Here is a 19,407-nt window from a genome sequence, read left to right as displayed (position 1 = left end):
TTTCCTCGACTTATACACAAAATACTAAACGGGGGATGGGCTTCACAGAGTTCAGGAATAAGCAACCATGCTTCGATGGATTTGAATACTAAATGCGCCCGATTCATTGAATACCATCCCACCCTTGATCCGAATGTGATCGAGTTATGCCTTTTGTTCAAATATTTGAAATATGTTTTTTTCTGTATTTGTTTTCCCGTATCTCGGCCCAGCATTGTTGACCTTGATATTGTATGGCACATAATAGTCGCAGTATATCTACACGGACACTGATTTTTTTTCCCGCCTGGACCCGGCCCCCGCTGCGTTCGCCCCTTTGTTCGTCTTCAAAGGTAAACCTCATAAACGGTATTTTCTGAATATACATATATATATACAGAGTACAGTGAAACCTGTCTATAGTGACCACACTGATGTCAATTTGACAAGCAAAACAAAACAAAAAAAAGTTTCACTCCAATTAAGGCCACTTTTGTCCCGAGAAATTGGATAAGCAAAAATAGAAGAAAAAAAGTTTCACCGGAAAAAAATATGATAGTCATTTTCGTCCCTGTTTAAAAAATATTAATAATTTTGTTTACATTTCTCCACTTCGTCATCCGTCCAGAATGGGGGTGCTGCCTATGGAAAATAATACACACAGCACCCCAAGGAAGCACCCCTGCTTTCCAGTGCCACGCACAAGGGAAGCACAGAATGTTGCCTTTATAAACAAGAAGCTGCTATAGACAGGTTCTTATACACATGACCTACCTCCATGTGAATCGGTTTTAGTGGTCACCATAGGCAGGTGGCTGCTATATAGACAGGCCCTTATGCACACAATCTGCCTCCATGTGAATCAATTTTTAGTGGTCACCATAGGCAGGTGGCTGCTATAGACAGGCCCTTATGCACACAATCTGCCTCGATGGGAATCAGTTTTAGTGGTCACCGTAGGCAGGTGGCTGCTATAGACAGGCCCTTATGCACACAATCTGCCTCGATGGGAATCAGTTTTAGTGGTCACCGTAGGCAGGTGGCTGCTATAGACAGGCCCTTATGCACACAATCTGCCTCGATGGGAATCAGTTTTAGTGGTCACCGTAGGCAGGTGGCTGCTATAGACAGGTTCTTATACACCCATTCTGCCTCGATGGGAATCAATTTTTGGTGGTCACTTACAGGCAGGTGGCTGCTATATAGACAGGCCCTTATGCACACAATCTGCCTCCATGTGAATCAATTTTTAGTGGTCACCATAGGCAGGTGGCTGCTATAGACAGGCCCTTATGCACACAATCTGCCTCGATGGGAATCAGTTTTAGTGGTCACCGTAGGCAGGTGGCTGCTATAGACAGGCCCTTATGCACACAATCTGCCTCGATGGGAATCAGTTTTAGTGGTCACCGTAGGCAGGTGGCTGCTATAGACAGGCCCTTATGCACACAATCTGCCTCCATGGGAATCAATTTTTAGTGGTCACCATAGGCAGGTGGCTGCTATAGACAGGCCCTTATGCACACAATCTGCCTCCATGGGAATCAATTTTTAGTGGTCACTTATAGGCAGGTGGCTGCTTTAGACAGGTTCTTATACACATGACCTACCTCCATGCTTTGGATCGGTTTTAGTGGTCACTATAGGCAGGCCCGTAGCTGCTATAGACAGGTTGTTATACACACAGCCTGCCTCCATGGGAATCAGTTTAGTGGTCACTTTAGGCAGGTGGCTGCTATAGACACGTTCTTGTACACACAATCTGCTTCAAAAGGAATCTGTTTTAGTGGTCACTACAGGCAGGTGGCTGCTTCAGACAAAATAAATGACAGTAGACCTAGTGGTGGTTGGACCAAACGGCAGTAGAACAAGTGGGATTAGGCATGATGTTGCTAGACGATCTAAAACTTAGACCATCTGCTTGTAGACCAAGTGGATACAAACCAATATAGACAATCTCAATTTAAAGGGGGAAGGAATGTGAATATTGGTTTTCTTATTAAAGGGATACTCCAGGCTGAATATATGTATATCTAAAATAAATAGAGTAAAATTCACAAAGCAAAATGCTGATAATTTCATAAAATCGGATAACAAATAACGAAATTATTGATTTTATATTTTAGAAATATTTTGTGAAAACAGTTTTTTGCACGTCGTCATGATGAATATTCATTAGGTGGGCTGACATATCCCCACATTCCTTTTTCTTATGTTATTACACATGAAATCACTGGTGGATCCAGGGGGGGGGGGGGCACCTGTATGAAATCATAATTCTTTTTTTATTTTTTAATACATGAGTGTAAATGAAGTGTCTCCATTGTGATGAAATAAGTTGCAGTTGCAGCAATAAAATAACAAATGCGCTTTAAACAGTTGTCAATTCAATTGTTTAAGTTCTTGGTAGAAAATTTTTTGAATAAACCTTTTTTTGTATAATAAAATACAAAAGAACAAGGGGGGATTTGTCATCATCAGCCCATCTCATAAATATTTATGAAGACATGCCGAGAACTGTTTCACCGGAATAATGCAAATCTTAAAACAAAATATCAATAATTTCGTTATCCGATTTTGATCAAACTTTCAGCATTTTGCTCTGTGAATTTTACTCTATTTATTGAAATATAAATATCTTAAGCCTGAAGCATCCCTTTTAGTAGAGGAATGTGATAAATAGAGGATATTTTCAAACATCGTAATCGAAATGTACAGGAAGGGATTAAGAAACAGCGCCATCTTCGACTAACAACGAGACTGGGAGTTAGGTTAGAGCAAAATTTCAACTCGGACCATTGATCTATGATATTACATGAAGGGGAATTAAATGACAATAAATTGGTTGTGATGAAATCAGAAAAATATAGAAAAATATTGGTAAAAGTTTGATGAAAATCCATCAATTGATAAGAAAGTTAGGGTTTTTTAATATATTTTGATTTGTTACGTCATCTGCGAACAGCTCCCCATATATATCATGGAAAATAAATTCCACAAATTTCTTCTTTCCATGGAACATTTCTGATTGAAGTGCGTATGGACTGATGTGTCAGATGATGTGTCCCTCACACAAACAGTCACTTTATTATTTTCTTTTAGGAAAAAATTGCATTGTTTATTAACAGCATAATTACCATGCACCGCCTTTCATTACCATCATCATCATCATCATCATCATCATCACCATCACCACCACCACCACCACCACCACCATCATCATCAGCTTGTCCATTGCCATCATCACCACCGCCATCATCATCATCATCGACATCGTAATCACCACATCATCATCACCACCTGCATCATCACCATCAGCACCATAATCATCGTACGCTTTAACATCACCATCATCATCGTCATCACCACACCATCGTCAGCAACTGCATCATCATCATCATCATCACCACCACCACCATCATCATCATCAGCTTGTCCATTACCATCATCATCATCATCATCATCATCTACATCACCACCATCATCATCATCGTACGCTTTACCATTACTATCATCATCACCACCACCACCACCATCATCATCGTCATCACCATCATCATCATCATCATCCTCATGGTCGTCATCAACATCATCTTTTTCACCAAAGCCATCCTAATCATTATTCATACCACCATCAAAGTCATGGTCATCATTATGATGATCATCATTATTATTCCACCATCATTATTACCATTGTCATTATCATCATTATTATCATTACCACAATGATCTTCTTCATCATCACCATAAATTATCATTATCATCTTTAGCATGGTTACCATATCGATTACCAACATCGTCATCGTCATGTTCAATAGCAAAATTGTAAGAATATATGGTTTACGATTGATAACATGTAAACTAAAACGGAAAAGAAATCTGTATTTTCATTCCGTTTATTAAAAAAATGATATAAAAGTTATGCATGTATTGAAAATACTTCATCGGTTTAAAGACAGTGTTATGATACTGGATATATACATAAATACATGCATGTAGATATAACGTACGTACTAAACAACAAAAAGCAAAAGCATTCACATTTACTTAAAAAATATACATTTTGTTTTACTATAATCTACCCCATTTGGCATCAATTCTTTGATTCTTTGCACATGGTTTATTACATTATTTTCCTGGAGAAAATCAAACATTGGAGACACTCGAAATTAGTGTTTATTATCAAATAATTATTAAAATGATTCATTTGCTATAAATACTCGTTATTTCCATTGAGAATATTGCATTTTAATTGATCAAATTTAATTAAAAAGTACATTAAATATCAGACAATTTTGGGGAAGTAAAATATGAAAACCCCAAGTTGATCAGGAAATCTTCATCAAAAAGTAATCAACAAGATTGTGATAGATATATATATATACATATGAACATTCGAAAAAACCCATTAATATTGATAATTGAAGAATTATTAAGAACGATTTATAGACGTAGCATGGATATTAAATCATTCCTTTGAAGAAAAAAAAAAGATAAATAAAACCGAAATTTTACTCTGATGCTGAGAATGTCACGATGGTCACTTGTGTGTATTTCAATAACATTGAATACAGTGTTGATTGATATATCAGGCGAGAATTACAGGATGAATACAGTCACACATGGTATTACAGAGGTGACACTTTTGAAAAAAATGTTTCTTGTTGGGTTTAATTAGTAACCTGTTAAGAGATATACCAATAACAAAATTATGGACCGATGTGTTTGCAAAACATCTTTTTGACAATTCATATCTCAACATGAAGTTCAAATCATATAATTCCAAATCGAACATGAATAAACATTATCGAATAAAAAATAAACTAAATTAGTGAAACATCCACAAAGACTTTACCCATTCTTCTCCACTTCGTCACTTCCGGCGGTGATCAGACGGGTCATAATGTCCTTGAAGAAGACTGCAGTGTGCCGTCGAAAATTTGGAGGTATATAATTTTTAACCGATTTTCGATTTGCATTTGGATCAAAAATTTAAAGTTGTGGAATAAACATCATTGTTCATTTTCATAGTTAATCGGAGAAGGCCGGGGTGTTATCAAAAATACAGATTTTTCACATCCCCTCTCAGAACGACATTTGAAGAATACTGGTCGACGGCCAAAGAATTAGAAACAGATTAGAATCATTCTTGTGTTTTCCATTTCTTGTCTAGAACACGTCTTAAAAAAACATCACCTCAAGCTATTCTTCTTGTTAATGTTGTGTACAGCTGAAAGATAAGCACAAGGTTGTATACAAGGGAACTTAGTACTGCTATATGATAGTAAAGAAATTGTAATTTAAGTCTCTTTTAAATATGCTCCACAAATGCGTAATGCCAAGAATGATCTCCATTTTCTTCAGCTCTATGATGCAATCGTAACTCCTCCTCCTTAAGGGCAGTGAAGCACTGGACAAAGTCCCTTCCCATTGCTTTCAGTACAACATTATCAGCATGGAAGGCATCCAAAGATTCCTTCATAGTTCTTGGGAGTTTTTGATTGGCGCCACTCGTGGAGGAAGCCACGCCCTGGACTGGAGCGGGGAGAGGAATCTCGTTCCGGATGCCATCAATACCAGCAGCGATGGTAGCTGCCATAGTGAGGTAGGGGTTACTTCCTGCCCCTCCCATCCGGTTTTCTATGAAGAAGGAGTCCGGGTTACCGTCCTTAGGTGGCTTGCTTAAACGGAAGGCACACGAGCGGTTGTCCACGCCCCAGGACGTCGTGGTGGGTGTTGAAGGTGTGGTACCGAGGCGGTTGATGCAGTTGATGGTCGGGCACATCAGAAGCGTCAAGGCAGGGGCGTGGTGGATTAACCCAGCCAACCAGTGTTGTCCAAGTTTCGACAGCATCTGTGGATGGTGTGGATCATAGAGGAGCGATGTCGTGTTGCTTCGGTCCCAGAGAGAGTGACAAAAGTGGGAAGACGATGTACAGTCCTTTGAATGCTTCGATCGGAAAGATGCGACGTAACCTTGTCTCTGGCAGATCTCTTTAACAGAAGTTTTCAAGGTGTAGCCATTATCTCCGATGCTGAGACCGGAAGTGGGTCTGTAGGTGATCTCCAGTTGGCCTGCCCCTGCTTCACTCTCCACGGTCTCCACGTTCAGTCCCATCCGTGGCAAATGTCGGGTGAACTGCTGAACGAGGGACTCTGCGCGGGAGATGTTCATCAGGTAACCGCAGTTCAGTCCATCAAAGATTGGCATTCGAGTCTTCTCATCCTCCACCACGAACTCAAACTCGTGAGCAGCCAAGAGCGATATCCCCATGGAATCTAACTCCTCGACCTGCCGTCGCGCGATGTTCCGAGGATGTGCGTCCAAAGGTTCGCCATCCACAGTGAGATCCACGATGATCCTGGCAGCACCATCACACCAAGGCAACACCCTAAAGGACGATAGATCCGGCACTCCGGCTCCATCTCCCATCCCCTTCTCGTACCACAGACCTGTCCCACGAACCTTTGTTCCGTGCGGATCTCGGATCATGTGACTCAAGGAGAAGTTGATGCCTTTGGTCATCTTGCCCTTGACGTTGGTTATCGGGACCAGTTTGCACTTGGCCAGTCCGTGCATGTCACTTTGCTCAAAGCGGATATAGTCAAATTTGTGTGCCACGAGGAGCCGATGAAGTTCGTCAGCATTAGCTGTCTTCAAATCACCAGCTGCGGTAACCTAGGATAGAACGAGAGAAAAAAACATACCCATTGTTAAAAAAAAATCAGAACAGAACACAAAAAGCAATCAGAAAGAAAAATTAATGGTCAGTTAAAAAAAGAAAATAGCAACTGAACGGGCTCAGATCGAGCTCAAGTGTTGTAGCTCTACATTCCCAGTTAGGTTGTACCCTCTCTGGTACATGGTGCGATCCACTTTATCCAGTCATGATTAGGTGAACCGATTTTCACGAAATGTGCGAAATCTTTAGTAAAAGTAGCAGAAATTGAAATTTCAATCTGGGCCTTATTGAAGACAATTAATGGAAGTTAGAATAAGTGAGCACTAGACCAATTGATGGTTTGACGGTATTATGACGGTATAGACGATCTGAGAACAAATGGAAACAATACCCATCAGCCAGTGGCGTACAGATGGGGGAGGGCTTGGGCGCCCCCCTCCCCCCATTTTTTCACGACCAAGAAAAGACAAACTATAGGAAAGAAAAGGAAAGAGAGAAGGGTGAAATATGATATCATTTTCCGAATATCCTGTCAAAATCCATCATAAAATTTGATTTTTGTAATAAATGTCGAAATTTTCGCTCGGTCGCTCCACTCGAAACTTTTTTAATGAATTTTGCCAGATACACCATATCTAGCCCCTCAAAATTGTTGGCTCATTACACCACTGACATGGGCCATCTAAATTCAAGTAGATTATCCCAACCAGTACTCTACACCTTAGTGGAAGATGGAATTTGCCGATTCGTGTCTTACCAAAAAAAATGCTGCCGTCAGCTGACAAAAAGAAGCAGTTCTGTGGAATAACTGTCATTAGGCAAATTAAGTGGTAATAAATTGAGTGGCGAAAAAAAAAAGAAAAAACGTTATCACCCCAAATGTAAGGTAATTTCCACCAAAAGAAATTTGACAAGCAAAAAAAAAAGGAAAGAAAGAAAGAAAAAAAAATTATCACCCAAAAAGTAAGATCATCTCGTCCAAAATATGTTTTATTTCGAGTTGAATGATGTATTTCTTCTTTCCATCATAAAAAATACCAAAAATGGTAGGGGGCATTTGATATTATGTCCCCCTACTATTTGGGTAGGGGGACGCGTCCCCCCTGATTTCCGCCCATGATTCCAAAGCAAAAAAAATCAATTTAAAGAGAGTTGATTCTTTTGTCAGTGGACGGCAGAAATATTCACATGAGATTTTTGATTGCTGATTGGTGTGAAAATTGGGTAGGGGTGAGAGATTAAGTAAAGACAGACCGATGTTTCCTGCCAGGAAGAATGTTATTCGCAATACAACATACTAAAACAATAAACTAATTACTAATAACAATGTTTGCAATAACATTTCCGATAAACAGAGGCCGCAGAAACGGGAGCTAATCCAGATCAATTTTTTTCAATTCAATTTATTTTTCTTCTTCAACATAATACAAATAAATACAAGAAAAATTAATTCAATCTAAATAAAAGCATGAACATAATTCAACATTGAATAAATGATATACATATTCAATAAGTGATTCAAATATAAATAAACATACATGTCAAATTTAAATCAATATAATCAAAATAATTAAATATAATTAAATCAATATATAATCATATATCATGAGAAGAATGAAGGGGTCCACTGAAAAGCAAAGCTTGTAAAATGTGGACCCCTCAGATCGGCTGTGAGTAGTGACCAACCAAATGTTGGATTTTTTTTAAATCTTGAAGATTAAATTTTAATTCTAAAAAGATTGAAATGTAAATCTGTTAGCTTCATATTTGAATCTACAAGGTTTAAATCTAAATCTAATATTTGACTGGTCACTATTGACAGCTCATCTGGATTTATTTTAAATCCTTGTAATTTAGAGTGCACTTTTTTCCGAAACCGTGTACAAAAACGTAAAAATTACCATCTGATTGTGATATTTTGCATGGTCAGCCCCCTCCCCTACTTTAAAAACCGTCCCGCGGCCCCTAATTGAAGGTCAAGTCCACCCCAGAAAAGTGTTGATTTGAATGAATAGAGGAAAATCAAACTAGCATAAATTTCATCAAAATCGGATGTAAAATAAGAAAGTTGTGAAATTTTAAAGTTTCGCTTATTTTTCACAAAACAGTGATATGCACAACTAGGTGAGTCAGTCGATGATGTCCATCACTCACCATTTCTTTTGTTTTCTATTGTTTGAAATAAACAATATTTCATTTTTTACAGATTTGACAATAAGGACCATCTTGACTGAAACATATAGTATTAAGCAATGCTAATTCCACATGTTCATGTAGGAATTACTCGTTGTTTCACTTGACAAAGAGGAGAAAATTAGATTATATCATATTTCATATAATAAAATACAAAAGAAATAGTGAGTGGATGATGTCATCAGTCTCCTCATTTGCATACAGACCAGGATGTGCATATTACTGCTTTGTGAAATTAAGCAAAACTTTCAAATGTCATGACTTTCTTATTTTACATCCGATTTTCATGAAATTTACAGTGTTATGGTTGTTGGATTTTTATCTTTTTATTCAAATGAACTTTTTGTTGGGGTGGACTTGTCCTTTAAGAATACAAATTTACTAAATATCAATAATGCGGGGGTTAAAAATCAATTATCTCCAATAATCAAATCAGCCACAATCACTTTCATTTCTTCATCGTCATATCGTTGAATATGATCTATAGAGGAAGGGGTGGAGAAGGGTGACATAATTTTTCTGAAATCAATATTCTATTATCTTCCTCACAATGCCTCTGAATTTCTGAACTGTGTCTGCTTCTCTGTACTATGCTTCTAGAAAAGCTGCACGATTGGGACAGTTTAAAGGGGAAGTTCACCGTGAAGAAAAGTTTGTTGTGAAAATAGCAGGAAAAAAATATTGGTGAAGGTTTGAGGAAAATCTTTTACAGATTAAGAAAGTTATAAGAATTTTAAGTTTTGAATTTGTGATGTCATAAGTGCCCCGTAATGTAATATAAATGCAGGAATTTCATTTTTTTTAATGGTTCCTGATGACTAATATTTGTTTCTTTTCATGATCGGGTATGAAATGATTTGTCTATTGATATACTGAAGGTACAGTAAAAACCATTTTCAATTTTCTTAGAAAATGACATTTCATTGATGTTTTACCATTCGCTATGTAGGAATGCTACTCACATATGACATCACAATTCAAATAATTAAAATTCTAAAAACTTTTTAATTCTTTGATAGATTTTTCTCAAACCTCCGTCCATATTTCCATCATTTTTGTGCTATTTTTACAATACACTTCCCTTTTTCAGGGTGAACTTTCCCTTTAAAGCGACTTCGTAATCCGAGACCCAGACTGACCTCGAAGTGGCTGGAGACCAACTGACCATTCAAGCACGCGCACGTGTATCGCCTGCGTGACCAATGAATGTACATGCACTGGTCAGTGGGCAACAATGATTCAAGCAAATTGGGATTGACCAGATATTCTCACATTCTTTTTTATATCATCCATAATTTTCAACAATAACAAGTTACTAATAACCTCGATGATATTGCGAAAGAGTTATATCACATAGCAACAATTGTATCAGCGTGAAGGGAGGTAAGATCCGGGGGATAGGTAAAGGGGCAGGGGCGACAGCCTCTTTGATTTCACAAGTAGAGAAGAAAAAGAAAAGAGTCAAGAAACGGGGTGAAGTAGGGAGAGAAAGAAGAGAGTAGAAAGAATGAGGATAAAACCGAGAAATGTTTGCAGTTGTTACCTCTATAATACCCCAATAATTCAACTAAGAAAATTATGACGTCACATTTAGGACATAACTCTGTCTTGCCCCCTCCTCCGCCCATCAAAATATCCTGGAGTCGCCTTAGAAACATCAATCAATTATTGAATGAATAATATAAATCAGGGGGGCCGTAAAACAAAGGTTAGCGATTAATCGCACGATGGATTTTCATGATTAATAAATTACACATTGCAGTGGATGCATTCAATCATTAAAAGCTAGTTTTACGGACCCCATGTGTAAAAATTTAACTTCTCAGATAGTGGTTGTTAAGTTTACCAGGAGAATACATTGTGTTCCTGAGCAATGTTTATTTCCAGGAAGGTAGACCGATCGATAGGTGTTGCGCAGCAGTTGTGTTTTCTTACATCGTTACGTAACATGGACGATTCGAAGAACCCTTATACTCACATTGTTCATATGAATAGCGATATATATATATATATATGTGAAGAGTAGAGTAGAATCATGAAGCTATTAATAGCTTCATGGTAGAATCAAGGATGAAGCAAAGTATACACTATGTTGTAAAAGAGCGTTGTGGCCCAGTGGATTAGTCTTCGGCCGGGGTCTTCGGACTTTGAAACAGAGGGTCGTGGGTTCGAATCCCAGCCATGGCGTAATTTCCTTCGGCAAGAAACTGATCCACAATGTGCTGCACTCAACCCAGGTGAGGTAAATCGTAAATGGGTACCGGTAGGAAGTAATTCCTTAAAAAGCTGTGTGCGCTATGAACGCCTAACTTAGCCGGGTAATATAGGGGCGCCTTGAGCACCTAACAAGGTGGATATGTGCGCAATATAATACCCTATATTATTATTATATTAAAGCTTTCACACATATATTATAAACAATATCAAAGCGATTTGTACATATATTCACGCCTCTCTCGTTATATATATATATATATCTACAGGACAAGTCCACCTCAGCAAAGAGTTGATTTGAATAAAAAGAGAAAAATCCAACGAGCATAACACTGAAAATTTCATCAAAATCAGATGTGAAATAAGAAAGTTATGACATTTTAAAGTTTCGCTTAGTTTCACAAAACAGTTATATGCACATCCTGGCTGGTATGCAAATGAGGAGACTATGACGTCATCCACTCACTATTTCTTTTGTATTTTATTATATGAAATATTCTAATTTTCTCCTCATTGTCAAGTGATACAACGATTAATTCCTCCCTGAACATGTGGAATTCGCCTTGTTTAATACTATATGGTTCAGTCAAGTTGGTCCTTATTGTCAAATCTATAAACAATGAAATATTGTATAATTCAAACAATAAAAAAACAAAAGAAATAGTGAGTGATGGACATCATCAACTGACTCACCTAGTTGTGCATATCACTGTTTTGTGAAAAATAAGCGAAACTTTAAAATGTCATAACTTTATTTTACATCCGATTTTGATGAAATTTCAGCACGACGCTAGTTTGATTTTTCTTTATCTATTCAAGTCAGCATTTTCCTGAGGTGGACTTGACCTTTAAAGAGAGAGAGAGGGGGGGGGGGGGAGCCCGGGGGGGGGGGGGAGTGGGAGAGAAATAAAACCTTTATTTTAGCTTCAGTCGTGTTTCGATTTCGCAGATTGGCGAAGCGATAGTTCCAGGGTCATTCTGGTACATATTATGTCTGCGACTGACCTGGGAGTCTGGGGATGTTTGTCTGGTGACCGATTGACCGGTTGACCAGTCTAGACTGACCAATCACAACACAGCTGTCCAGACGCTATTCTAATCAGCTCACACATGGCTCACGCGTGCGGCCACGTTTCTTCACAGGCATGCGAGCTTGACCACCAAAGAAATACCCATTTTTCATGGCTTGGCGACCCTTTAGTAGCGACGATGGATGTACATAGGGATATGACGCGGAGAGATTTATATAAAAAAATACATTTGGCGAGAGAAAGGTTTGTATACAGTGTGCAGCTGTTGGTCCAAATTTTCACTTTATTTTGTTTCTTTCCTTACCGATGAAAACAAGACAAAAAGAAACAACTCTAGAGGTGTTTTTTTTTTCTCTAAAATTTACGTTTTTCGTGATTTACCGATATTTTCTGTATAATCTGTATGATACTGAAGAAATCAAACTCACTCATCACCAAACTTCTTAAATATAATAATATATATGCTTCAGCAATGAAAAGTGTTCATCTGATCATAACAATTATATAGGCCTATAGCTATTGTCACCATGCATGATCACAATAAAATAAAATTACAATACAATCACCACCATCATGGTGAAAAGGGGCGGGGCGGGGGTGGGTCAATAAAAGTATATATGTATCTGCACATCACACCCCGTATTGATTGGTCAGATTTATAAGAGCTATTCCTTGACCCAACCCCAAGCAATCCTGAGGTCGCAAGCTCGCAATAGGTACATGGTCGTATGAAGTATACAGATGAATGTGGACAATATGTAATCTTATAAACTAGTAATCACTCTAATAAAAGTTTACCCAATAGTGAGTAAAAAGGGAACATGCATGCTTGTTGGGTAAAATGTACCAAATATGTTGTAAATTTAATTTACGCAATGTTGCGTTTAAATCTACCCTTCAAACATACATTTTGCCCAATATTGGATTTAAAAAAATACCCAACAAACATGCATGTTCCCTTTCTACCCTATATTGGGTAAATTTTTACTCTCTGTTTTTAGAGTGATATAGCACTTAATACAATATTTCTAAGCGCTGCATGCATAATCAAAATTCCAACTCACTTCTATCGTAATCATTTTTAGTAGTACTAGTAGTAGGTCGACTTTAAGGATTCATGCGATTTCACAATTTATGACGTACTCGATAGTTTATTAGGGCCTAAGTTATATGGGGCTCTACTTGTTCAAAGTTATTGTAATTTTTCCTTTGTCATATTTTTTTGGTCAAACATGGCATCATATCACCATCGTCATCGTCATCATCACCATGATCATTCTCACCATCAACATCGTCGTCGTCATCATCACATTCAAAATCATCGTCATCATCGTGATCGCCATCACCATCGTCAGCGTCGCCACCACAATCGCCATCATCATCATAATCATCATGGACTCATCTCTTCCCCCGTGACCATAACATTCCTCACTTAGTCACTTTAGATACCGTTCATTTCCCTCAAGTTTTTGGGGTCAGCATTTTCCCCGCCGACAATATTTTGGTAATAGTTTAACACGAAAGTACTTTAGGTCTGTCGCGCTTTTTGCCACAGAAGATCTCCACTCACCCTCATCAAACTTTCCCCCTTAAAATTTTACCATATACACGTACAACAACTCCTAAACTGCTAAAAACCTAACGGAGAAGTAAATGTCACCTGTAATGGGCTTTGGTCTGGAGAGGCTGATGCGAGTGGCCATCGCGAGAGAGTTCTCCCTGGGGTCCATTTGGAGGAAAAACTCGGAAAACCAGAGTACTGTCTGATCGTCACCGTCATCACAGTCCATCCCGTGGACGCGGGTCCCTTTGTTCCTGAGCTCATCCAACATCGAATCGACGCCGACGCCGCCCCTGAGCCAGCCATCTCAACGGCCGGAGCTTCACAGGGAGAGTGACCAGTCCTTTGGTCAGCGAGATTGCGAATGATGTTTGTTGTCCCCGAGCCTGCTCGCGCGCTCAGCAGAGCCCGAAATGACCGAGGAATTATTCTGTCTGAAAGCCGTGCAACAATTCCGGACCAAGCCGGAATGAGATATGGTTGAAAAATGTTCTATAACCTGACTGACCTTCGGTTACAGTCTTGGGTAAATTACAATCTAGGAGAGAAACTTGTCAAATCATTTGCCCAACTTAGTTCTGTTTCTCTCTACGAAAACTGATCGCTGCACAGCTTTTTCTCTCTCTTTGTGCTGCAAATAGCATGCAGAAACTGGACCAACTGAGATTATTCTTTTGTTATGTTCTTAAGTTTAGTTGCTTATTGTTTCTCGTCCTCAGAGCTGCTGGTACTCTGACCATGTCTTAACATAACGACAGACAATGATCTCGATTAACCTATTCAAATCAGAACAATGAATGGTGGTCATCAGTTTACTCTTAAACTTGAAAGTCAAAAGGGGCCTAAGCTTTCGATCCTAGCAGAATCTTTAGTGCGTAGCTATTATACATTAATACATAGCGAGCCCTATGGGACTGATCTTTGTTCCCCAGTAACGTATTTCTTGGGGCGGGCATGTGTCCTGGGGGCAGTGGCGTACCTAGGATTTTCCAAAGGGGGGGGGGGCAAATTCGTCCGCCAAAAAAGAAAAAGGTCAACCGCAAGTAAAGGACATTTCGCACCAGAATAAAATTGACAAGCAAAAAAAACAAAAAAAGGGTCTTCAACTTCAAAGGAGGGGCCCACTTAGCTCGTCAGGGATCAGTTTTGATTCATCAGGGGGGGGGGCAGAAATACGTCCCTTGCATGTGTTGTGACTCGTCAGGGAGGGCAGTCTGCCCCCCCCCCTTAGGTACGCTGATGCCTGGGGACCGTTGCATAAAAGTTACTATTACAGTAAGTCTGCCTGCCAGTGGAATCTTCAATTGTATCTTTGATTCTGATTGGCTGTTGAACATCGTTACCATGGTAGTTACCATTGGATAGCAAAGTTAAAATGATGACAACTTTTATGCAAAAGGGCAATGGGTGGCAATTTGAGGGGCGCAACAATAAAAAAAAGAAAAAAGAGGTTATTTAGTTTAACAAAATAATAACATATTTTAATGATTTTGTGCACCCCTCTTCTTTGAAGCTGAGTTAAATGCATCAAAAAATTGTTTTTAGATGCTTTAAAGGTCAAGTAAATAGATACAGGTAAAAAACGAGGGAGAGAAAGATAGGAATAAGGACATGAAGAATAAGATGAGTTCCAGAGAAGAAAAGATGAGCAAGGGAGACTAGACTGGAGAAAAATATACAAGTATAGAAGGTATAGTAATGTAATAGTAAATCCATGAATATATGTAATATAACTTTTTAAAGAAGAATAAATGCGAGCGCGAAGCGTGACCGATTTTCTGTTTTCTGTTTTAAGCATTTGGGGGTTTCAATTTCGTGTTACTTCTCATCAGAGTAGGGCCCTACTATAGAATTGTGTGAGCGGGAGCTTTGATTTCTCTACTAGTCGTGTTAGAATATTCTTCAATGATGTTATTAACAACCTCTTGGAAATAATGCAATGACAGTTTGTAGTGACCCATGAAGAGGAAATTGCGAGCGCGAACTGAAAATTTTAATATACTGATCTGAAAAGCGACTTTTTAATGACGGTTTCCAGTGACTCATGAAAATGATACATGTGTCACCAATCATATAATGCGAGCGCGAAGCACTCTTTGTAAAAAAGAATATAATAGGTATCCAACAAAACAATATTGACGCGAGGGCGAAGCGCGAGCTTCCCCCCCCCCCTTCCGACTGACTAGAAAACTGGAAATGTACTTTTCGTAATAATTAAGAGGATAGGTATCTCACTAAACAATTGATGCGAGCGCGAAGCGCGACCTGAAACTTTTCATTTTTCGACTAGAAAACTGGAAAAGCTGAAAAATTGATTTTTCGACTTTTAAGTGGAATTTCTTGCACTTTTTTAACCCATGTACAGAATAGTAGAATAGGTATTTAACTCAACAACCCATGCGAGCACGAGCTTAACATTTATATTTTCCGAGTAAAAAACTGGAAATGTACTTTTCGTAATCATTAAGAGGATAGGTATGTAACGAAAAAACTTATGTGAGCGAGAAGCGCGAGCTGAAAATTTTGGATTTCCCGACTTTTTAACTGCAATTTTTTAGCACTTCTTGTAACCATAAATAGCGATCGCGAAGCGCGAGCTAAACATTTTTGATTCCCGAAATTTATTAACCCCTTTTGTAACCATAAACAAAATATGTATCTAACTTAACAAGTGATGCGAGCGCAAAGCGCGAGCAGATGATTTTTGATTTTCCTACATTTAGGCTGGACATTTATAGCACATTTTTCTTCTTCTTGGATCTGACTATGTATATTGACCTGAAAAAACTAACATTTTAAGGACGTATGTTTTATGGAAAGGATATGTAACTCACTCAAATATTGCGAGTTCGTAGCGTGAGCTAAATTGTATTTTCAGCCTTTTCTTTGTAATTCTGAACAGGATTCTCTCTAAACAGACTTGAAACGCGAGCACATTGTTTTTCGTACATTACCGCCGTAAAAACGGGATATTTTAATCTAACCTCATTTAACCTTTATGGGCAGGACATGTATCTCACTGTAACCAGGCAATACGAACAATTTTGCACCCCCGGTCGAACATGAATTTGCATTGTACCCCCTAAGCTTAAGGTCAATGAGGCGTCCTCGGTTGAAAATGAATTGGCGCCCCCATGTGAAATATGAGTTTGCCCTCCCCCGTCTGACACATGAATTTTTCACCTCCAGTCAAACATCAAATTGGCGCACCCCTAGTTCGAACATCAATTCGGCGCCCAGTTCGAACATCAATTCGGCACCCCCTATATAGTTACAACATCAATTTGCCCCCCCCCCCCCTTCGAACATAAATTTCGGCGCTCCCCTAGTTCGAGCATGAATTTGGTGCCCCCGTTCAATATCAATTCGGTGCCCCCTGGTTCGCTCGAGCATCAATTCGGCGCCCCCTAATTCGAACATCGATTCGGCGCCCCCAGTTTGATTATCAATTTGCGCCCCCTAGTTCGAACATCAATTCTGCGCTCCCATAGTTCGAACTTCAATTTGTCGTCCCCACAATTCGAACATCCAGTTGGCGCCCCCTAGTTTGAACATCAATTTGGCGCCCTCAAGTTCAAACATCAAATCTGCGCCCCGGTCAACATCAAAATGGGCACTTCCGCTCATTTATTAGTCATTTCCCCCTTCTCCCCTTTCTTTCCCCCTTCCCTGTTTGAACATTTTTTTGTATCAGACATGGTTGGTTTACGATAAAACGGCTGTTTCGACTCCCCGTACGGCAGCCTTCGGGGAGAATGTGAATGCAGCATTATATACAGGGGCAGCGGAACTGGGGAGGGGGCTGGGCTTCAGCCCCCACTTTTTTTTCCAAAACCATGTATAGAAATGCACAAATGACCATCTGGTTGTGATATTTGCCATGGTCAGCCCACTCACTTTTGGCTCAGCCCCCCCCCCCCCATTTTCAAAACCGTTCCGCGGTCCCTGAATTTGTTGAAAATAAGGAATAACTACGGGCCTCTATTATTGGCACTTCATAAACTGATTGTTCATAAAGTCATGCATAAATTTTCAAGCAGCTTTATGTATAGTGACGTCTTCTTGTGTCAAAATATTCCCCTTGATTTTATCCGATGGTTGAAAAACTGAATTTTCAAAAACCCTTTCTAAAATTTAGACAAATAAAACTGTGATTCATATGCTTTTTTCTTTTACAAGAATAATTCTAATCTTATAATTCAGAAGTTTGAATTTTTTCCATCTTTGCTGCTGAGGGTGGTTGAGAATTGATCACTTAAAGGTCAAGTCCGCCCCAGAAAAAAAAGTTGATTTTGATCAATAGAGAAAACTTGAACAAGCGTAACGCTGAAAATTTCATCAAAATTGGATGAAAAATAACAAAGTTGTGACATTTTGACGTTTCGGTTATTTTTCACTAAAACGGTTATATGCATATGGGAGAATAGATGATGTTCCTCACTCAGTATTTCTTTTGATTTTGACTGAACTACAAAATGTTAGTAGTTCCACATGTCCATGGAGGAATAAATCTTTGTTTCACATGATAATGATAAAATTGAAATATTTCACATTTCATGTAATGAAATACAAAAGAAATAGTGAGTCGGTGACATCGTCAGTCTCCTCATTTGCATACCGACCAGGATATGCATTTTACTGTTTTGTGAAATTAAACAAAACTTTTAAATGTCATAACTTTCTTATTTCATATCTGATTTGGATAACAATTTCAGTGCTATGCTTTTTAGATATTTCTTCCTTTATTTAAATCAATTTTTGTTGGGTTGGACTTGTCCTTTAAGTACGTGCTCAGTTGTTTGTAAAATCATGCTTAGCTTTGTGAAGAGCTTAATGAAACAAACCCCGAGACTCAAAATTGAATTTCAATCATTCTAGTGTCCATTTAATCTTTTAATAATTAATGAGTTAAGAATAGATAATACATATGTAAGAATAACGGGGCATTGCATGAAACTTGAAATCAATTGCAAGTCAATATTGGCTTAAAATATCAATCATAAGTCTGGCAATTAATTGCAATTTGCACATGACTGCTCCTCTGTCTTGCAGTAACAATCAATTTGCTCTGGTTACAAGTGATATTTCGATTGTAACTTTGTATCAGAATTGCAATTGATTGCATATATTGCTGCATCACCCCCGAAGACAAGATTAGTGGCCTTTAAAATACACCGATTCAATCAACAGCATGCAAAGCAATATCTCAGCTTAAATAACCATAAATCTAAAAAATGGCAATAATGCTAATCATAATTCTGCAGATAGAAATGTTTCATGCCACATTTTTGTCTGAAAAAAAAAAATTTAAATTGGCAGTGACATCTCGTTTCTTCAACTGATTTCAATTATACATTCTGTTTGTGCATTAGATCGATAATAAAAGTGGAAAACAATTTATATAATCTTAAGCGGTTATATTTACAATAATTAACATCACAGTTATTATGTTACATAATATATTGCCAAGATTGCCAAAATAACACTGTATGCTAGTCTGCAGGCACAGACCCTGATTGAAACTTTGATTAACAATTAAGTGGGTCTTCACACGAGACTAGCATATATAAGACTTGCCATTATAATGTTGGGCCTTTAGTACACAAGTCATCGTTTGTAGGCTGGGTATACAGACCCCTTAACTTGAATGAAGTGTTCGCACAGAAAAATATTTACAGTGCTATCAAAGCTTGTGGAGAGTATACTGTATGCTCAAAACACTTCTGCAACTGAGCATAGATCACCT

At 38.5% G+C, this 19,407-nt stretch overlaps 2 protein-coding genes across 2 annotated transcripts in view; both read right to left on the bottom strand.

The window, feature by feature from the left end:
* The window catches only part of LOC129281269 (long-chain-fatty-acid--CoA ligase 5-like), a 25,294-nt gene extending 25,154 nt beyond the window's left edge, over positions 1–140 (bottom strand). The window contains exon 1 of the mRNA XM_064113262.1: positions 1–140. This exon is cut by the window's left edge and continues 174 nt beyond it. The gene's annotated coding sequence lies outside the window, so the exon portion shown is untranslated.
* Positions 141–3,859: 3,719 nt separating this feature from the next.
* Positions 3,860–14,577, bottom strand: LOC129282281 (lengsin-like). Its single transcript, XM_064113035.1, has 2 exons — positions 13,761–14,577; positions 3,860–6,658 (listed from the first exon to the last, which is right to left on the bottom strand). The coding sequence occupies exons 1-2, from the start codon at positions 13,965–13,967 to the stop codon at positions 5,291–5,293; spliced, it is 1,575 nt and encodes a 524-aa protein (XP_063969105.1). The 5' UTR covers positions 13,968–14,577; the 3' UTR covers positions 3,860–5,290.
* Between the last annotated feature and the right edge of the window lie 4,830 nt (positions 14,578–19,407).

This window comes from Lytechinus pictus, chromosome 18 (genome assembly GCF_037042905.1).
Source record: "Lytechinus pictus isolate F3 Inbred chromosome 18, Lp3.0, whole genome shotgun sequence".
Lineage (NCBI taxonomy): Eukaryota > Metazoa > Echinodermata > Echinoidea > Temnopleuroida > Toxopneustidae > Lytechinus > Lytechinus pictus.
Note: the sequence above shows the minus strand (reverse complement) of the source record. Positions and strands in the feature narration are given on the sequence as shown.

Bases quoted from the DNA above. Each gene is read 5' to 3' on its own strand.
- LOC129282281 (XM_064113035.1), bottom strand. From the start codon at position 13,967: ATGGCTGGCTCAGGGGCGGCGTCGGCGTCGATTCGATGTTGGATGAGC. The intron at 6,659-13,760 runs GTGACATTTACT...GTTCTATCCTAG, and splicing joins CAGACCAAAGCCCATTACAG to GTTACCGCAGCTGGTGATTT.